At 53.0% G+C, this 19,591-nt stretch overlaps 1 protein-coding gene across 2 annotated transcripts in view; it reads right to left on the bottom strand.

Annotated features, from left to right (window-relative positions):
- CCDC39 (coiled-coil domain 39 molecular ruler complex subunit) overlaps positions 1–19,591 on the bottom strand; it is a 45,404-nt gene that overhangs the window by 24,459 nt on the left and 1,354 nt on the right. For both annotated transcript variants that reach the window (XM_078878592.1, XM_078878591.1), the window contains exons 2-10: positions 17,382–17,501; positions 14,246–14,392; positions 12,984–13,142; positions 11,417–11,509; positions 10,897–11,025; positions 6,988–7,179; positions 5,683–5,786; positions 1,699–1,831; positions 546–740 (exon numbers count right to left, since the gene is read on the bottom strand). In XM_078878592.1, coding sequence (XP_078734718.1) covers positions 546–740; positions 1,699–1,831; positions 5,683–5,786; positions 6,988–7,179; positions 10,897–11,025; positions 11,417–11,509; positions 12,984–13,142; positions 14,246–14,392; positions 17,382–17,501 — 1,272 coding nt within the window. The remainder of the gene's footprint in view (positions 1–545; positions 741–1,698; positions 1,832–5,682; positions 5,787–6,987; positions 7,180–10,896; positions 11,026–11,416; positions 11,510–12,983; positions 13,143–14,245; positions 14,393–17,381; positions 17,502–19,591) is intronic.

Genomic DNA, 19,591 nt, shown 5'->3' on the forward strand with positions numbered 1-19,591 from the left:
CGTCTCACTTGTGTCCCCGTGTCTCACCAGTGTCTGGGCACCTGCCCGCGTGTCTCCAGGCGTGCATCTCTGCGTCTCCTGTGCATAGCCACGTCTCCCTGCGTCTCCCCACATCTCCCCGTGTCTCCCCGCGTGTCCCCGCGTCTCACCGGTGTCTGGACACCTTCCTGCCATTCTCCCCACATCTCCCCGCGTGTCTCCAGGCGTGCATCTCTGCGTCTCCCCATACGTAGCCACGCCTCCCCGTGTCTCCCCACATCTCCCCGTGTCTCCCCGCGTGTCCCCGCGTCTCACCGGTGTCTGGACACCTCCCTGCCATTCTCCCCACATTTCCCCGTGTGTCTCCAGGCGTGCATCTCTGCGTCTCCCCGTGTGTAGCCACGCCTCCCTGCGTCTCCCCGTGTCTCCCCGTGTCTGCCCGCATGTCCCCGCGTCTCACCGGTGTCTGGACATCTCCCTGCGTCTCCCCACATCTCCCCGCGTCTCCCCACATCTCCCCGTGTCTCCCCGCATCTCCCCGCGTGTCTCCCCGCGTGTCGTCCCACCTGGCTGTAGATGACGTTGCTCTGCTTGATGGCGTCCGCGTCGAGGCGCTGGAGTCTGCTGCCGAGGCCGGCGATCGAGGCCCTCGCCCCGGCCATCGCCACCTCGGCCTGCCGCTCGCGCACCCTGCCCTCCTGCAGCTGCTGCTCCCGCGCAAACTTCTGGTTCTTCACCTGCGCCAGTGTCTGCTCCAGCTCCTACGCAGAGACGAGGAGGACGTGGAGGAGGTGGGGGGGAGAGTGAGAAGAGCTGGAGGGAAGGGTTGTGTTGCTGTGCTCCGTGGCTACACCAGGTGGTCGCTGTACCGGTGAAATTGACAAAGGCTGAGTGGCAGGACATTGGGTGCAACGTAGGGCAAACAAGAGCGGCACCATCACAGGATTCGTTACGTTCACACAGCGGCACACAGGATGCACGAGCGTGGTGCTGGCCAACCGACCCCCTCGTGTGCCGTGCCGGTCTTTAAGGGCGCTCGTGAAACAGCACTTGCGCTGAAAGTCTGTTCAAGGGTATAGGGGGGATCTTCATCTTTGCCTGTGTACGTATGGAGGAGGATCGTTTAGGACGCTACTGGGCCACTGATAGCAGGTGCCCTCCCAACAACAACTGGGGGAAGAGGAGCGACGCTGGCAACAACGAGCGGAGCCCCTGGCGGCACTTGGTGGCGCATCTCAGTCAGTCAACCGTAACACCTGGGCGTGTGCCGTCGTGATCTCCTGCACCTAGCCTGGCACGTCGGTCAACCCATAACACTTGGGTCTGTCCCGTGACGTCCTGCCCGCAGGCAGCCTTCGACACCTCAAGTGGCCTCAAAGTGCACCTGGCCTGGCACAAGTGCCGTGGTGACGTCACTGACACTTGGTGGTGAACGGCGACTGTTGTTGTTGTTTTAGTTGTATAATATTTGAATTTGTATTGTGTGCTCTCGTATATGTATGCATGTATACGTGTACATTTGCATGCGTGTGTATCCGCACATATTTGTATATGCGTGACGTATTCATTTACATTTGTGTATTGTGTATTTGTGTACATCTTTATGCGCGCGTGTGTATTTGTCTATATCTGCACGTGTGCATATCCGCGTGTATCTGTGCACACGTGTGCCCGGGTGCGTGTATGCGTGTACGTCCGAGCGACGTGCTTCCGCGACACCTTGATGCGCTGCTGCTCCTGAGCGAACATCTCGTCCATGCGTAGCGCCCGCTCCTCCGCGCTCAGCGCCGTCTCCTGGCTCGACTTGAGCCTCTCACGCAGCGACTCCCGCTCACCCTCCAGCGCACGCAGCCTGCGCGGACACACGGCACAGCACACCCCATGCAGCGCACGGCATGCGCACAGCAGCCCCCCCTCCCGTTACCTCCCGCCCCATCCCGACTCCTGCTGTCCCAAGCCCTGAACTACAGGACTTGGCATAGCCGTGCACCCTGTCCCGACTCCTGCTGTCCCAAGCCCTGAACTACAGGACTTGGCACAGCAGTGCACCCTGTCCCGACTCCTGCTGTCCCAAGCCCTGAACTACAGGACTTGGCACAGCAGCGCAGCCTGTCCCGACTCCTGCTGTCCCAAGCCCTGAACTACAGGACTTGGCACAGCAGTGCACCCTGTCCCGACTCCTGCTGTCCCAAGCCCTGAACTACAGGACTTGGCACAGCAGCGCAGCCTGTCCCGACTCCTGCTGTCCCAAGCCCTGAACTACAGGACTTGGCACAGCAGTGCACCCTGTCCCGACTCCTGCTGTCCCAAGCCCTGAACTACAGGACTTGGCATAGCAGTGCACCCTGTCCCGACTCCTGCTGTCCCAAGCCCTGAACTACAGGACTTGGCATAGCAGTGCACCCTGTCCCGACTCCTGCTGTCCCAAGCCCTGAACTACAGGACTTGGCATAGCAGTGCACCCTGTCCCGACTCCTGCTGTCCCAAGCCCTGAACTACAGGACTTGGCACAGCAGCGCAGCCTGTCCCGACTCCTGCTGTCCCAAGCCTTGAACTACAGGACTTGGCATAGCAGTGCACCCTGTCCCGACTCCTGCTGTCCCAAGCCCTGAACTACAGGACTTGGCACAGCAGCGCAGCCTGTCCCGACTCCTGCTGTCCCAAGCCTTGAACTACAGGACTTGGCATAGCAGTGCACCCTGTCCCGACTCCTGCTGTCCCAAGCCCTGAACTACAGGACTTGGCACAGCAGCGCAGCCTGTCCCGACTCCTGCTGTCCCAAGCCCTGAACTACAGGGCTTGGGACAGCAGTGCACCCTGTCCCGACTCCTGCTGTCTGCTATAGAACTCGGTACAGCAGCCGCCCCTCCCCTCCCCCCCTAGTCACCCTCCCATCCCACCTTCACCGTCCCTCTCCCACCCTAACTCCTGCCTGCTGCTGTCACGGAATCAGAATCTTTGCCCGAGAGTGCAGGGAACCCGTCCCGACCTCTCGCCCAGTGACCAATAACGAGACGGGGCCCAAAGAAGTCGCGGCCACGACATTGGGGGTCGCTCCCCCACCTTCCCCACCCCCCCGGCGTTGTAGCTGCTGCTGCCGAGTCAACTGATCCACCGCTCGTTCGTGCATCGTCCGGTAAGAGGAGAGAGGCGGAGGCTGTAGACTACATTCCTCTAGAGGGTCTCATCGAGAAGAGCTCCTCTACAGGAGACCCTCTAGAGCAGTGCTCTTCACTCATTTTCGGGGGGGGGGGGCACTTTCGCCGATAAGACATCATCGGTGTGAGGGCTACCACCACGCATTTGAAAACATTGGAATTGACAGCACTTTGATGATGGGGAGCGTTATCACATTTGTGTATTGTCGGGGGCGGCACATCAGGGGCCGCGCCAAAGGCCACCAGGAGCCGCCAGTGGCCCACGGGCCCTGCAATCCAGACCACTGATCTAAGGGTATCTACACGAGTCTATGGGTCTCTGCACGAATCTATGGAAGTCTTCTTCACTCATTTTCAGAGTTGGGGGGGAGACCACTTTTCCGCCAATAAGACATCAGTGTGAGGCCCGCCATTGGGTTTGACAGCACGATGGGGTGTCATCACGTCACGTGTTGTGTATTGTCGGGGGCCACACGTCAGAGGCCGCGCTAAAGGCCACCAGGGGCCGCTATTGGCCCACGGGCCTTGCAATGAAGAGAATTGGTGCAGATCGAACAGCTTGGAGCATGGGTCGAAAACCTGCGGTTGCAGAGCCGCGTGCTATATTGATTTTTTTAATTTTTATTTTGGCAGGTAAAAGGCCCCTCTCAGCTGTGTGGCTTTTTTTAAATCCTTTATATTAAGTTCGCTTGCTTGCTTAGGACCGTGCAAATCTTTCGGTCGTTTTTTAACCCACTTCCCGTGATCCAATCGAGCTGACATTTTCCACACAGACTCGTTTTGCGTGACAATTAATGTTCGTCTAAAATTTTTTTCCAAAATTTTACACTTTTTAGGACAAAAATATTATATTTAATTACCAATTGCTTAATGGTGCAATGCAATCATCTGACCCATAGGTGGCAGCCATCTCAAGCCAGAGGACGAGAGGACTCTAGCCGCCACGCATATAAAGGATTTATAGTGAAAAACTTTGTTTTTACGGGTTATACTTATTCGCAAGCTACCTTGGCCACAAATCATAGCAGCCCAACGGAAGTGGCCTATCATCGTCGCGTGGGAATGTGTCGCGGCCGAATACTCTGAACGCAAGTTGATTATAAACGTGGAGTGAAAGAACCGCGGCAACCGGAGATGAAACCGCACGACCACAGAGAGAGACAGAGACATGGAAACTCCAAATATACAGGCGTCAGGGTCGTGATAGAACCGATGACCTACTCTATACCTCTTTAAGCACTGCTTCATGACGTTATTTATTCAGGACCGCCTCGTATTCACATGCATTGCGGCTCATGAAATATTCAGCTTTTTTTATCGAATTAGAAAAAACATTGTCTGTTCTTGTTATTTTCGTTGCTGGCTTAGAGCATACAATCACCACAGTGCACAGCATCCGACAGACAGAATTGAGCGTACAGCCTTGAGCAACCGTAGCCAATTCACCAAACGTTGTGATTCCTTCTGGTGAATGTGAACGGGTACCCTGATCCCGCTCGAAAGCTGTGATCAAAAAAATGACCTGCTTTGAGCCCAATAGTATTCTACAGAGCCATCTGTTGGTGGAGTTTACACCGTTATGAATGTTTTGATTCCAAGTCGGGGCATTTTTTACGTGGCATCAGCCCGGACGAAAACTGCTGTTCGCGCTTGTGCAAGTGTTCGATCTCATGTGTCCTGAGACCAACCCCAACATTTTCTGCCATTTCATGATCCAGGTATCGGCCGTCAAAGTCGGTCACACCTTACCCAAGGCTGTTAAATCGAAGGCATGTTTCAGCTGTGCACGATTTTACTTATCGAGGTACATTTTCCAGGGAACACGGAGTGCGAATCTTCGGCCGTACGCGGTTTGACGCTGCGAGGATTCTCATCTCTGCGTTGGCTAAGGAGTGCGCGGTCCGCCTGCAGATGGTGCGGATTCGATATTTCATCGCGATCTTCGGTCCCCAACACACTCGAAGCGGTGGTCTCGCTCGACGCGTTACACTGGAGAGGGCCCCTCAACCGGTCAACCCCCTCCACCACCCCCACCAACATCATCATCACGATCTATAGCACCGTACAGAGCAGCGCACGGTGTATCGTATAACACCGTACAGCACACGGTGTACACTAAAACAACATCTTGCCACCGTGGCGAGATGTTCACTACCTCACCTGGTATACAGGAGGTTGTGGCTTCGATCCTAACCCTGACTCCTACATATTTGGAATTTGCATGTTTCTCTCCCCATGGTCACGTGGATTTTTTTCTCCGGTCCCCCCGCCCGGGTTTTTCCCCACATATTTAGAATCCACATCACGCGTTCAGAGTATTGTTGCTGCTGCTATACATTTCCACACGACGATAAGCCACATCGTTGAGCTATCATTTGTGTTAGCCAGGTCGCGTCTAAACAAAAACACTGTACAGCCCAGTGGCCCTTACCTGGTGCATGACACCATGCCAGCACTCTGAATCCATCAATAACGGGGAGACAAATGTGTCACGTGAAGCACGCAGCGATCGTGTGCCGTGGGTGGTGCCGGAGTTTGCGCCCACCGGTTCGTCTTGTCCTGCGCCTCCTTGCCTAGGTTCGACACCTGTGCCCGGGCGTTCTCCAGCTCAGTGGCCGTGCGCTCCACCGTGCCCTTCAGGGTCTCCAGCTGCACACCACGCACAAGACACAGACGAGAGACAGGTCTCCCCCACCCCCCCATGTACCATTAACGGGCGGTTGAGGCAAATGCTGTTAACGAGAAGCGTCATGTGAAGGCCGGCACGGCACACGAGCGGGTGGGTGGCCAGCACCACATCGCACCAGGTACTTATTTGAGGCTGGGTCGACCTAGGGGAGGCCCAGGACCGGTTCAGGTAATCTTCACCGGTGTTGGTGGTCGTGAGCGGGAATCTAAATTGGGTGGCCGGGTTCGTAGGGCAGCGCGCTAAACCACTACACTACTCCATTCACACACACACACAATACACACGATGTTATTTTAATCCATACTCTTTGGTTCTTTCGGTAGAAAACTAATAGATCACGACGTTTCGTTCGCAAAACACAAGCAAATCGTCACCGGGTGGGACAACCACAGCAAGAACAAAGCAGCAGTTTTTCCTTGCTTGTGTTGCCATCGAAACGTCGCGACCTTTTATTTTTCTACCTACGTGACTTTACCGAAAGAACCAAAGAGTATGGATTCCTGTTTCAAATCAAGATTTTATTTTAATTCGTTTCAATAGTATATATATGCAATAAAGGACTTCGTCACACACACTGCTGGTCTCCGTTGCTCTTTATTTAGCTTCTTGCTCGCACCCCGCTGGTCCCGACAGCGGACCCACGTCTCCTCACGCGCGCCCCGCACGCGCTCCCTCGTCAGCTCCTCCGCTCCCCCACTCCGCACACCGCTGGCCGACGCTGGGCTGAAGCTCCTGCAGCCACGTGGCCGATGGCGCGGATCCCCTCCGGCCACCCAACGTGGTCCAGCTGCGTGACTCTCCCAACTGACCCGGAGCGCTTCCGGGCTCCCACCTATATCCCCTTCACCACGTGATCCTGACTCCTCCCCTTCCGGAACGTCAGATCCGGCCTTCCCACAGCGCCCTGCTGGCTTCACCCCCACTCACCTCGCTTCCGATTGGACCCGAGGTGAACGGCGGGCCCTCCCACACGCCCCCCCATACTGGGCTCCGCCCCCCAATACCCCGGCCCGTATGATTGGGCCAGAGCCCAGCAGCGAACCCCGTTTACGCTCGCATTACACACGTCGTTTGTCTTGTACCTGCGATTCTTCAACGCGCCATCGTTAGTTTTAATGCGACGGCGTGACGTGCCCGCCCTCCCCGCCGTGTCCGCCGCACCTGGTCGTGCAGCTGCTCCCGCGCGCCGTCCAGTTGCAGCAGGGCCCGGCGCAGCTTTGCGGCGAGGCGCTCGCTGCCCGCCGTGCGCCTCTCGTGCTCCGCGTTGTTCTCCGCCTCGCGCTCCAGGAACTGGCGCTTCTGCCGCAGCAGCTCCTTGCGCCCGCGCTGCTCCTGACGCGCTTCCGCCAGGTCCTGGACGGCGCGAGGGCAGAGCGGGGGAGGGGGTCGCAGCGTGCCGCGTGGAGCGGTGACGGCAGGATGAGAGGCGGGGGTGGTGGGACAGGAGGAGAGGTACAGGAGTAGAGGGACAGGAGGAGAGGGACAGGAGTAGAGGGACAGGAGGAGAGGCGGGGGTAGTGGAAGAGAGAGAGGAGAGGGACAGGAGGAGAGGGACAGGAGGAGAGGGACAGGAGGAGAGGGACAGGAGGAGAGGGACAGGAGTAGAGGGACAGGAGTGGAGGGACAGGAGTGGAGGGACAGGAGTAGTGGGACAGGAGGAGAGGGACAGGAGTAGTGGGACAGGAGTAGTGGGACAGGAGTAGTGGGACAGGAGTAGTGGGACAGGAGTAGTGGGACAGGAGGAGAGGGACAGGAGGAGAGGGACAGGAGGAGAGGGACAGGAGTAGAGGGACAGGAGTGGAGGGACAGGAGTGGAGGGACAGGAGTAGTGGGACAGGAGGAGAGGGACAGGAGTAGTGGGACAGGAGTAGTGGGACAGGAGTAGTGGGACAGGAGTAGTGGGACAGGAGTAGTGGGACAGGAGTAGAGGGACAGGAGTAGTGGGACAGGAGTGGTGGGACAGGAGTGGTGGGACAGGAGTAGAGGGACAGGAGTAGTGGGACAGGAGTAGTGGGACAGGAGTAGTGGGACAGGAGTAGAGGGACAGGAGTAGTGGGACAGGAGTGGTGGGACAGGAGTGGTGGGACAGGAGTAGTGGGACAGGAGTAGTGGGACAGGAGTAGTGGGACAGGAGTAGTGGGACAGGAGTAGTGGGACAGGAGTAGAGGGACAGGAGTGGTGGGACAGGAGTAGTGGGACAGGAGTAGTGGGACAGGAGTAGTGGGACAGGAGTAGTGGGACAGGAGTGGTGGGACAGGAGTAGAGGGACAGGAGTAGAGGGACAGGAGTAGAGGGACAGGAGTAGAGGGACAGGAGTAGAGGGACAGGAGTAGAGGGACAGGAGTAGAGGGACAGGAGTAGAGGGACAGGAGTAGAGGGACAGGAGTAGTGGGACAGGAGTAGTGGGACAGGAGTAGAGGGACAGGAGTAGTGGGACAGGAGGAGCGGTGGGAGTGGAAGAGAGAGAGGAGAGGGACAGGAGTAGTGGGACAGGAGTAGAGGGACAGGAGGAGCGGTGGGAGTGGAAGAGAGAGAGAGGAGAGGGACAGGAGGAGCGGGACAGGAGTAGAGGGACAGGAGTAGAGGGACAGGAGTAGAGGGACAGGAGGAGCGGTGGGAGTGGAAGAGAGAGAGGAGAGGAGAAGTGGCAAAATCAGCAGGGGGCAGACGTAGGAGCACAGGGAGCATCAGAAGCAACAGATGAAGGTGCGGAAACATGTTTTTAAAAATAAAGATTCAACAGAAGCAGAAGAGACAGCGGGGAGAGCAGGGGAAGGAATTGAAGAAAAAACATCAGCGGCAATGCGGAAGCAGCGGTAGCAGACAGCAGCAGCAGCAGGAGAAGCGTGATCAGCGGTTGTATAACATCGTTGGAAGCTGCGGTGATAGGGGAAGACGCAGCGGCAGCAGCATTGGCAGGAGCCAAAACAGAAACAGCAGAAGCAGTGGAATAAGCAGAAGCAGAGTGGGTAATGACGTCTAGCAGCATTAGAAGGGGATTCATCCGGGGCAGTGGACAAAGTCTAGATATGTGGGCGATGTGACTATAACGTAGTGGGTTTTCGCGACCAATATTATTAATAATAGAGGTTTTTTTGGGTTCGATCGCGTAAGTATAAATGTTGTATTTCGATTTAAAGCTTCTTTCGTGACTGCAGGGATTCATCTTCTTGGTTCTTTCGGTAAAGTCACGTAGAAGGGAAGTAATCAAATAATAAAAGTAAAACATAATAAAATAATTCTCACGACGTTTCGGCCACAACGCAAGCAGCCGTCCTCAGGTGAAGGTCTGTTGGAAAGACAGCGTCTGAATGACGATGTCTTTCCGACAGACCTGTTCTTCACCTGAGGACGGCTGCTTGCGTTGTGGCCGAAACGTCGTGAAAATTATTTTATTATGTTTTATTTTTATTATAAATGTGTCATAACCCTCCACCACCCGACACAGCCAATCAGTAAGAGATTTGCCACTACTTCAGCCCCACCGGTGTGTTGGAGAGTAAATCCACGACATTTACAATTTGAGTAGTACGACGTTGCGCTGGTAGTTACATCCAGCATCATCATCGGGCGATTTGCCAAACCCCTGACTAATTGGCTGTGTCGGGTGGTGGAGGGTTACGACACAACATTTATATTCTTGGTTCTTTCGGTAAAGTCACGTAGAAGGGATAGAATAAAATAATAAAAACAAAACAATAAAATTCTCACGACGTTTCGATTGCACCACAAGCAATCATTCTAGATTTGAAGCTTTCGTGACTGCAAGGATTCATACTGTTAGGTTTTTTTCGGTAAAGTCACGTATTACTGCATTGATGCAGTAATTTTAGCTGTGACGATCCCACCTGATGACGGAGACTTGTGTTGCCTCCGAAACGTCGTGATTTATTATTTTATTTCCATTATTACTTTTATTAACTTTTAATTGTATTGTTTTACCTACGTGACTTTACCGAAAAAACCTAACAGTATACAAGCAATCGTCATCAGGTGTGAAAACCACAGCAAGATCTTTTTTTTTTAAAGTGGCGTTTTTTTCTTAATGTCAGCACCACGGACAGCGACTGGTATTGTTCAGATGGACGGGTCCATCGATGCTCGGAACGGAGGAGGGGGGAGAGAATGAGAATGGAACGCGGTCTGAAAGTCACCGTAAACGTGAACACAATCAATCAAGACCCGAAATGGTTTATCACATCCTTCCAATGATGATCGCTTGTGTTGCAATCGAAACGTCGTGAAAATTGTATTGTTGTATTTTTATTATTTTATTATTTCCCTTCTACGTGACTTTAGCGAAAGAACCAAGAATATGAATCCCTGCAGCCACGAAAGCTTTAAATCGAAAGACACATTTCTACTTACGCGATCTAACCCAAATAAAACTTTATTATGGATGTCACTATAATCGCAAAGTGGCTTTTCACTTGGGCATTGTGGGAAGTACGGCCAGATTTTTACCAATCCACTGCTCTCACACCAATCGCCCCTTCCCTGCTGGATGTGACACGTCCACTGACACGTACACTTGTGTATGCTACGTGTAAGTGTGCAGATATCTGTTTGTCAACTGCCAGCACCTATGAAGGCCGACATGGCACATGAGGGGGTGGTTGACCAGTACTACGCCCGGCCGCCTTTGTCTCCCCAGTGCTGATGATTACACAACGCACCAGGTATTCATGTAAGGCTGAGTCGACCTAGGGGACGCCCAGGGCCGGTTCACATAATCGTCACTGGCGTTGGCTGTTTGACTGGTCATGAGCTAGAACCGAACTTTTGGTCGCCTGGTTGTGTAGCGCCGCGAACGGCACCACCGCTCCCCCCATAGGTGCTCGGAGAGACCTGTTCAAGGCTACATAGGTGACCTTTGTCTTCGTGTTTAAACCACGTGCGCGTAGACGCTGGCCTATCACCATCATCGGGGGGAACGCGATCGAGCGAGCGAGCGATCGATCGATCGGGCGAGCGATCGAGCGATCAATCGATCAAGCGATCAATCGAGCGATCAATCGAGCGAACGAGCGAGCGAGCGAGTGGGGAAAGGTGACGGAGGGCGGCGCGCACCAGCGCACAGCGCTCGACGTCCCGGTCTCTCCGCTGCATCTGCTGAATCGTCTCCTCCCACTGCTGCAGCAGCTGCTGCCGCTCCCGATGCGCCCGGCGGAACTCTTCCGCGGCCTTGTCCAGCTCCACCTGCAGGAGGCAAAACGGGGAAGACGAAGAAAAGAAAACCTCCATCAGCCGGAGCCCCCGGACGCAGTAGCAGGCAGCGGGAGAGCACAGCCACCGCTGGTGGTATTTTATATTTGCTGCTTTGGATGTCCACACGATGAGCCACTTCGTAGAGCTCACACACAGACTGACACACACACTCTCACACACACACACATGCACACACACGCACACACTCTCACACACACGCACACACACACATGCACACACACGCACACACACACGCACACACTCTCACACACACTCTCACACACACGCACACACACACTCTCACGCACACACACACTCTCACACACACTCTCACACACACTCTCACACACACGCATGCACAAAGTTGTGTTTGGAGAGTCACCTGCGTCATCACAGTCTCCGTGACTTCATTCTCGAGGGATCGTTTCTTTTGAGACTCCTCATCCGTGAGCCGGTCCAGTCTCAACATCAGCTCCTGCACCACGTGTCATGATGCGCAGAGGCACAGCAGTGAAGTCACCAGCAGCAGCATCATCAGCATCATCAGCAGCAAAAGTACCATTATCATCAAGTGGCAGAAAATGTATCATCAGCATCAATGGTGGCAGCATATTCATTCTTAAGTGGGCGCGTGCGTGAGTGGGTGTGTGCGTGAGTGGGTGTGTGCGTGGGTGAGTGTGTGAGCGAGTGAGTGGATGAGTAAGCGTGTAGGTGAGTGGGTGAGTGAGCAAGTGGATGAGTAAGCGTGTAGGTGAGTGGGTGGGCGGGCGAGCGAGTGCAGTGAGTGAGTGAGGGAGCGAGTGAGTGGATGAGTAAGTGTGTAGGTGAGTGGGTGAGTGAGCAAGTGGATGAGTAAGCGTGTAGGTGAGTGGGTGAGTGAGCAAGTGGATGAGTAAGCGTGTAGGTGAGTGGGTGGGCGGGCGAGCGAGTGCAGTGGGTGAGTGAGGGAGCGAGTGAGTGGATGAGTAAGCGTGTAGGTGAGTGAGTGAGTGGGTAGGTGGGTCGGTAACCGAGCGGGTGGACGAGTAAGCATGGAGGTAAGCGTGTGAACAAGTGAGTGTGGGAGCGAGCGAGCAAGTGAGACGAGTAAGCGTGTAGGTGAGTCTGTGAGCGAGTGAGTGGGATGAGTAAGTGTGTAGGTGAGTTGGTGGGTGAGTGAGCGAGCGAGTAAGCGTGTAGGTGAGTGAGCGAGCGAGTGAGCAAGTGGACGAGTAAGCGTGCAGGTGAGTGGGTGGGTGAGCGAGCGAGCGAGTAAGCGTGTAGGTGAGTGAGCGAGCGAGTGAGTGTGCGAGCGTAGGTCAAGTAAGCGTATAGGTGAGCGAGCGAGCGAGTGAGCAAGTGGACGAGTAAGCGTGCAGGTGAGTGGGTGGGTGAGCGAGCGAGCGAGTAAGCGTGTAGGCGAGTGAGCGAGTGAGCGAGTGGACAAGTAAGTGTGTAGGTGAGTGGGCGAGCGAGCGAGTGAGCAAGTGGACGAGTAAGCGTGTAGGTGAGTGGGTGAGTGAGCGAGCGAGTGTGCGAGTAAGCGTGTAGGCGAGTGAGCAAATGGACGAGTAAGCGTGTAGGTGAGTGGGTGGGTGAGCGAGCGAGTGTGCGAGTAAGCGAGTGAGCGAGCGAGTGTGCGAGTAAGCGTGTAGGCGAGTGAGCAAATGGACGAGTAAGCGTGTAGGTGAGTGGGTGGGTGAGCGAGCGAGTGTGCGAGTAAGCGAGTGAGCGAGCGAGTGTGCGAGTAAGCGTGTAGGTGAGTGGGTAGGTGAGCGAGCGAGTGTGCGAGTAAGCGAGTGAGCGAGCGAGTGTGCGAGTAAGCGTGTAGGTGAGTGTGTAGGCGAGTGAATGAGCAAGTGGACGAGTAAGCGTGTAGGTAGGCGAGTGTGTAGGCGAGTGAGCGAGCGGGTGAGCAAGTGGACGAGTAAGCGTGTAGGCTGGCGGGCGGGCGGGCGAGCGATCCTCACCCGGATCTTGCCCTCGTCGAGCCGTGCGTATCTCTGCAGCGCCTCGATGTCCTCGTCCCGGCGCGCCGCCTCCTCCAGCCACGCGTCGAGCGCCAGCTCGTCCCAGCGCAGCTCCGCTCGCTTCTCCTCCAGCCGGCGCGTCGCCCGGAACAGCTCGTTCTGCGGCCGCCACCACCACCGCCATAAATTGTCATCGTAGCGGCTGTCGCGGTCATCCCCTTCATCGTCGTCGTCGTCGTAATTTGAAATGTCTTCATCGTCGTCTTCATTGTCATTGCCTTCATCATCGTCGATACTTCCATCATCGTCATTGCCTCCATCATGGTCACTGCCTTCATGATCGTTGTCATCATCATAATCATCGCCAATGCCTTCATCGTCGTAATCATTGTCATTGCCTTCATCATCGTCGATACTTCCATCATCGTCATTGCCGACATCATGGTCACTGCCTTCACGATCGTTGTCATCATCATAATCATCGCCAATGCCTTCATCGTCGTAATCATTGTCATTGCCTTCATCATCGTCGATACTTCCATCATCGTCATTGCCGACATCATGGTCACTGCCTTCACGATCGTTGTCATCATCATAATCATCGCCAATGCCTTCATCGTCGTCATAATTGTCATTGCCTTCATCATCGTCATTACTTCCATCATCGTCATTGCCGACATCATGGTCACTGCCTTCACGATCGTTGTCATCATCATAATCATCGTCAATGCCTTCACCGTCATCATCATCGCCTTCATCATCATTGTCAATAACATTATCGTCAGCAGAATGAAATAATTATGCCGACGGTAATCAGCCACACGCGGTTTCGGAGACGCTGGTTGCCGAGCCCTGTGCATGGCTATTCAAGCCATCGTAGCGTGTTCGCGTATGCACGCATGTGTGTGTGCGTACAGAGATACAAAGATCCCCCGTATAGCCTTAATAGACTGTAGGGGCAAGTGCTGTTAGCGAGCACCTATGAAGGCCAGAACGGTACATCGAGGGGTGGGTGGCCAGCACCACGCCCGACCGCCTTTGTCTTTCTAGTGGCGATTTTTACACACCGCACCAGGTACTCATTTGAGGCTGAGTCGACCTAGGGGAGGCCCGGGACCGGTTCAGATAATCGTCACCGGTGTTGGCCGTGAGCGGGAATCGAACCCGTGTCGCCAGGTTCGTAGCGCGGCGCGCTAACCGCTACACTACCGCTCACGCACACACACGCGCGCACGTGCGTGTGTGTGTGCGTGAGCTTGCACCTGCTGGTTGTTCTGCCGCTCCCTCGCGTCGTGCATCTCCGTGTCGAGTCGACGCAGCTCCTGCTTGAGGCGCCCGTCCTCGCGCTCGGCGAGCGTCGTGAAGTGCGACTCCGTCTCCAGCTCCTTCTCACGCGCACGGCACAGCACCTGCGAGCACCAGTGACACGCGCCAACACAAAGGCTCGCCCCCCACCACCCCCACGACACCCCCCGGATAGCCTCATCAGACCGTTGGGGCAAGTGCTGTTAGCGAGCACCTATGAAGACCCGGCGCACAGTGGATTAGTGGTAGGTGTGGGCCAGCAAGGTACGTGGCTTGGTTGTGGGTAAAGGAAGCCATCGACTGGAGTTGAACCGGGATTGCTATGTTAGTCGACAAGTGTGTTAACCGCGAACCCCCAAAAGACGAAAAAGTCCCCCGTGTAGCCTTTAACAGGCTGTTGGGGCAAGTGCTGTTAGCGAGCGGCTGTTAAGAATGACACGGTACACGAGGGGGTGGGTGGCTATCACCACGCTCCATCTGCCTTTGCCTCCCTAGTGGCGATGTTTACACATTGCACCAGATACTCGTTTAAGGCTGAGTCGACCTAGGGGATGCCCAGCACTGGTTCGGATAATCGTCACCGGTGTTGGTGGCCGGCTGGGTTCGCATTGCAGCGTGCTCACCGCTGCACTACAGCGAGAGACACACACACACGCAGCGAGAATACAACAACAACAACAACCGCCGTTCGCCACTATGTGGCGGTGACATCACCAGAGCACTTGTGCCAGGCTATGTGCACGTGAAGTATGGCCTTAGAATGAGACTCACACACGCCTCGAACACACTCCCTCTTACCGCTGCCACCCCGGTGAAATTCTCAGCACCGCCCATCGTCTCTTCCAGCGATGTGTCTTGCCCAAGCACATCATGACAATTTCTTAACGTCAAAATGAAGTCCTTAACCTCGGATGTATTCTACAATCCACGCGTTCCTCTTTTGGGTCTCTCAGAGTAATGTCTTTGTTATTAGCCGCTTATCATACAAATAAGGCTGCACTCACAGAAATTCAAAGGATGCCTCCCAGCCAGAATATGTGGCGCTAACGTCTGCTAATTTTACAGAAGAAAGCCACTGGGCATGAGTGTTTTAGGGCCACGGACATTTATCCTTTGTACGAGTCTGGCGAAAGGTATCGAAACTAAACTGTAAAACACCGGCTGCTGTTATCGTAGGGCTCACCGACTCAATGGATAGCGAGGGCAAAGTTGAAATAGCCATTTGTGTACGAGCACAACGTGATTGCCTTATACGACGTCGATGTTTTCGAGCAAACCCGGCTGCGTTTTATATAGCGCTGCAAGATGGAAGACGTCAGAAGGCGAAAGTGCCTTCTGACTCCACTCGGCTCCCTGTCATGACTGCGCACATCGTTGAGTTTGCTTCATCCGTTCTACGGATGAAGATCTCATGTCGCCAGGTGACGGGCTATGTTACAAGGGAGAGCCGTGGTGCTGCGTGAACACAGCAGCAGCAGCAGCAGCAATAAAAGACAAGGCTGGGCCATCGTCCTACTGTGGTGTAAGAGGTAGTGTGCTTTTGGAAAGTGTGTGAGTCTGTGGTTGAGCTTACGAATGAGTGAGTGAGGGAGCTAGTAAGGGAGCGTGCAAGTGAGCCAGGGAGAGGACTAGTTATCGAGCGAGTGAGGGGCGAGTGACCGGGTGAATGGGATAGTGCTTTGGTTAGTGAGTGTGTAGGTGAATTAATACTGGTAGGAACCCACTGGTTCCACCAGCCCACAGGGGATTCTTGTGTCCGTCCGTCGTGCAGGGAGGGGCTGGGTGGGGAGGGAGGGCCTGGGTGGGGAGGGGAGGGAGGGGCTGGGTGGGGAGGGGAGGGTGGGGAGGGGCTGGGTGGGGAGTGGCTGGGAGGGGAGGGTGGGGCTGGGTGAGGGGTGGGAGGGGTGGGGCTGGTCACCCCGTGGTGCCCTTATAAAACTCAACGTTTAACCTACTCACGCCCTATTATTTAGTTCTTTCGGTTAAGTCACGTCTAAAGATAAAATAATAAATTAAATTAAATAATAGAATACGACGTTTCGATTGCAACACAAGCAATCATCATCAGGTATAATGAAATAGCGACATAAAATCTAACCAGAAAACTATAGACAGACATATAAGAAACAAATAATAATTCCTGCAGTCACGAAAGTTCTAAAATTAAGATTGAACCACTTCTACGGGGAAGTTTTAAACTTATCTTCTTTTTTCTCTCACTCTGACTACTTGTTCTCTCTGCCTGTGTCCTCTCTTTGGAATGTTCACACTTAAATTCTAACTTAGCAATTTTTGAAATACGTAATCAACCAGGCTATGCGTTAATTGTGTGTTGAGCGACCCTCTGTGTTGTATTACATTACATTTCGATATTTTACTAGGTTATTTAATTTTAGTGTGTCCTTCTCCTGATTTTCAGGCTTGCTTGCCGTGTCATCGCACTTGCAGCACCACATTTTGTTGTCCACTCATTGATATGCTAATTTTTTCTCTAACCCCCCTCCCTCTCTCTGCGTCCGCCCTCCTCTGTCTATTTAAGGCCACCCCACAGAGACGACCACCTCTCTCTGTTACCTGTGTTGCTCTCTCTATGTATCTTGGTGATATCTGTCTGCTAATATGTCTGTCTATAGTTTTCTGGTTAGATTTTATGTCGCTATTTCATTATACCTGATGATGATTGCTTGTGTTGCAATCGAAACGTCGTATTCTATTATTTAATTTAATTTATTATTTTATCTTTAGACGTGACTTAACCGAAAGAACCAAATAATAATTCCTGCAGTCACGAAAGTTCTAAAATTAAGATTACTACTCACGCCCGCTTGTGCCCGCTCTCACAGTCGGGCATATTTGCGGAATACACCACGCCCTGGCCGTTGACCCTGGTCATTGACCGAGCAACCCAACGTTCCTACCAGCTCCCTCCGCAGTAGGAATGTGTTATGTGGGGGAATGACGGTGTCATTGAGGGGATGAGTGGGTGAGTCAATGAGTGAGTGACTTGAGTGGTTGAGTGATGGAGTGAGTTAACAAGTGAATGAAAGAGCAAGTGAGCGATCCGAGTGAATGAGTTAATAGCTGAGTGAGCACCTGCGTGTTGGTGAACTCCTGTTTCACGTTCTTGAGGTGCTCCACCATCGCGTGAAGTCGTTCCTCCTGCTCCATCATCTCCCCTTCCATCGACACATTCTCCTGCAGTCGCTTCTGCAGCTACAGCAGCAGCACAAACCCGACAGAACCAAGCATTACTGCCACGCCAACACAAGAACACTGTTGTCATATTACAGTCCTATCATTATGGAGGATGGTTATGCACACACAGCACACACACAGCACACACAGAGCACACACACACAGTACACACACACACCATGTTGTCTCACGTCCGACCGCATAGCCGCATCTGAGTGAATTCAAACCACGTACTGTCTAGCGGATTCGTGGTAGAAACATGTTGGCCAAATATACAGCGCAAAATCACACGCACATGGAACGAGCGAAACCTGTAGGCTTGCAAACCAGAAGTTATAGGTTCGATTCCATCTCCCGGAACGGCGGTTTAAACAATGCTGCACGTTTCTTAAACATCCCCGCCTCTGTCCACCCAGCAGCATAGACGGACACACCACGGTTAGTCGACCCACAGGGAGTGTGAGTGTGGTGCAGAGGTCGCAACCGGGTACCCGATACCCGTACCCTACCGATACCCGGCTACCCGTACCCGGCTGGGTACGGGTACCCGTTTGCGACCCTGGTGCGGCCGGGTACGGGTAGACCGTGAGTCACTGGTGAGTCACCGTTTGCCACTCATTTCCCAACGTCTTGTCTCTTCTCACAATTCAAGTTCCTAGAATCAACCCACCCGCGCCTGCAACATGGCTTCATCCCAGAGGTCGCAATCGGGTACCCGATACCCGTAACCTACCCGTACCCGGTCGGGTACCCGGTCGGGTACGGGTAGGGTACGGGTACGGCCGGGTACGGGTACGGGTACCCGTTTGCGACCCTGGTGCGGCCGGGTACGGGTAAGGAATCAAAACCCGTTTGCGACCTCTGGTGTGGTGGGGTAAAGTGTGAGTACTCCCCGCGTAGTCCTAGACGATGAGTGAATGCATTCATTGACGAACGGATGAATGCAGATGTGAGGACATGAACCCGCCTGCGCTGCAATCCTTCATTTGGATAACCCGCGGATAAAGGATGCATTCGTTGAGTCGATTGACTCATCCGCGCAAAAATACGCAGGGCAATTTCAGTTAACGAATGCACTCATTGCATTCATACAAGATTGTACTGGGGTAAAGTGTGAGTTATTGGGCAGCGTGGAAGAGGAGGCCAAACACCCTCTATAGCACCTCTATAGTGGAGGCTACTTTCACCAGCGGTTGTGCTTTCGATTTAAAGCTTTCGTGACTGCAGGGATTCATCTTCTTGGTTCTTTCGGTAAAGTCACGTAGAAGGGAAGTAATAAAATAATAAAAATAAAACATAATAAAATTTCGATTTAAAGCTTTCGTGACTGCAGGGATTCATCTTCTTGGTTCTTTCGGTAAAGTCACGTAGAAGGGAAGTAATAAAATAATAAAAATAAAACATAATAAAATTTCGATTTAAAGCTTTCGTGACTGCAGGGATTCATCTTATTGGTTCTTTCGGTAAAGTCACGTAGAAGGGAAATAATAAAATAATAAAAATAAAACATAATAAAATAATTAAATTTCGATTTAAAGCTTTCGTGACTGCAGGGATTCATCTTCTTGGTTCTTTCGGTAAAGTCACGTAGAAGGGAAGTAATAAAATAATAAAAATAAAACATAATAAAATTTCGATTTAAAGCTTTCGTGACTGCAGGGATTCATCTTATTGGTTCTTTCGGTAAAGTCACGTAGAAGGGAAATCATAAAATAATAAAAATAAAACATAATAAAATAATTAAATTTCGATTTAAAGCTTTCGTGACTGCAGGGATTCATCTTCTTGGTTCTTTCGGTAAAGTCGCGTAGAAGGGAAGTAATAAAATAATAAAACTAAAACATAATAAAATAATTAAATTTCGATTTAAAGCTTTCGTGACTGCAGGGATTCATCTTCTTGGTTCTTTCGGTAAAGTCGCGTAGAAGGGAAGTAATAAAATAATAAAACTAAAACATAATAAAATAAAATTCATTCTTCACCTGAAGACGGCTGCTTGCGTTGTAGCTGAAACGTCGTGAGAATTATTTTATTTTATTATGTTTTAGTTTTATTATTTTATTACTTCCCTTCTACGTGACTTTACCGAAAGAACCAAGAAGACAGCG

Source organism: Lampetra fluviatilis, chromosome 51 (assembly GCF_964198595.1).
Source record: "Lampetra fluviatilis chromosome 51, kcLamFluv1.1, whole genome shotgun sequence".
Taxonomy (NCBI): domain Eukaryota; kingdom Metazoa; phylum Chordata; class Hyperoartia; order Petromyzontiformes; family Petromyzontidae; genus Lampetra; species Lampetra fluviatilis.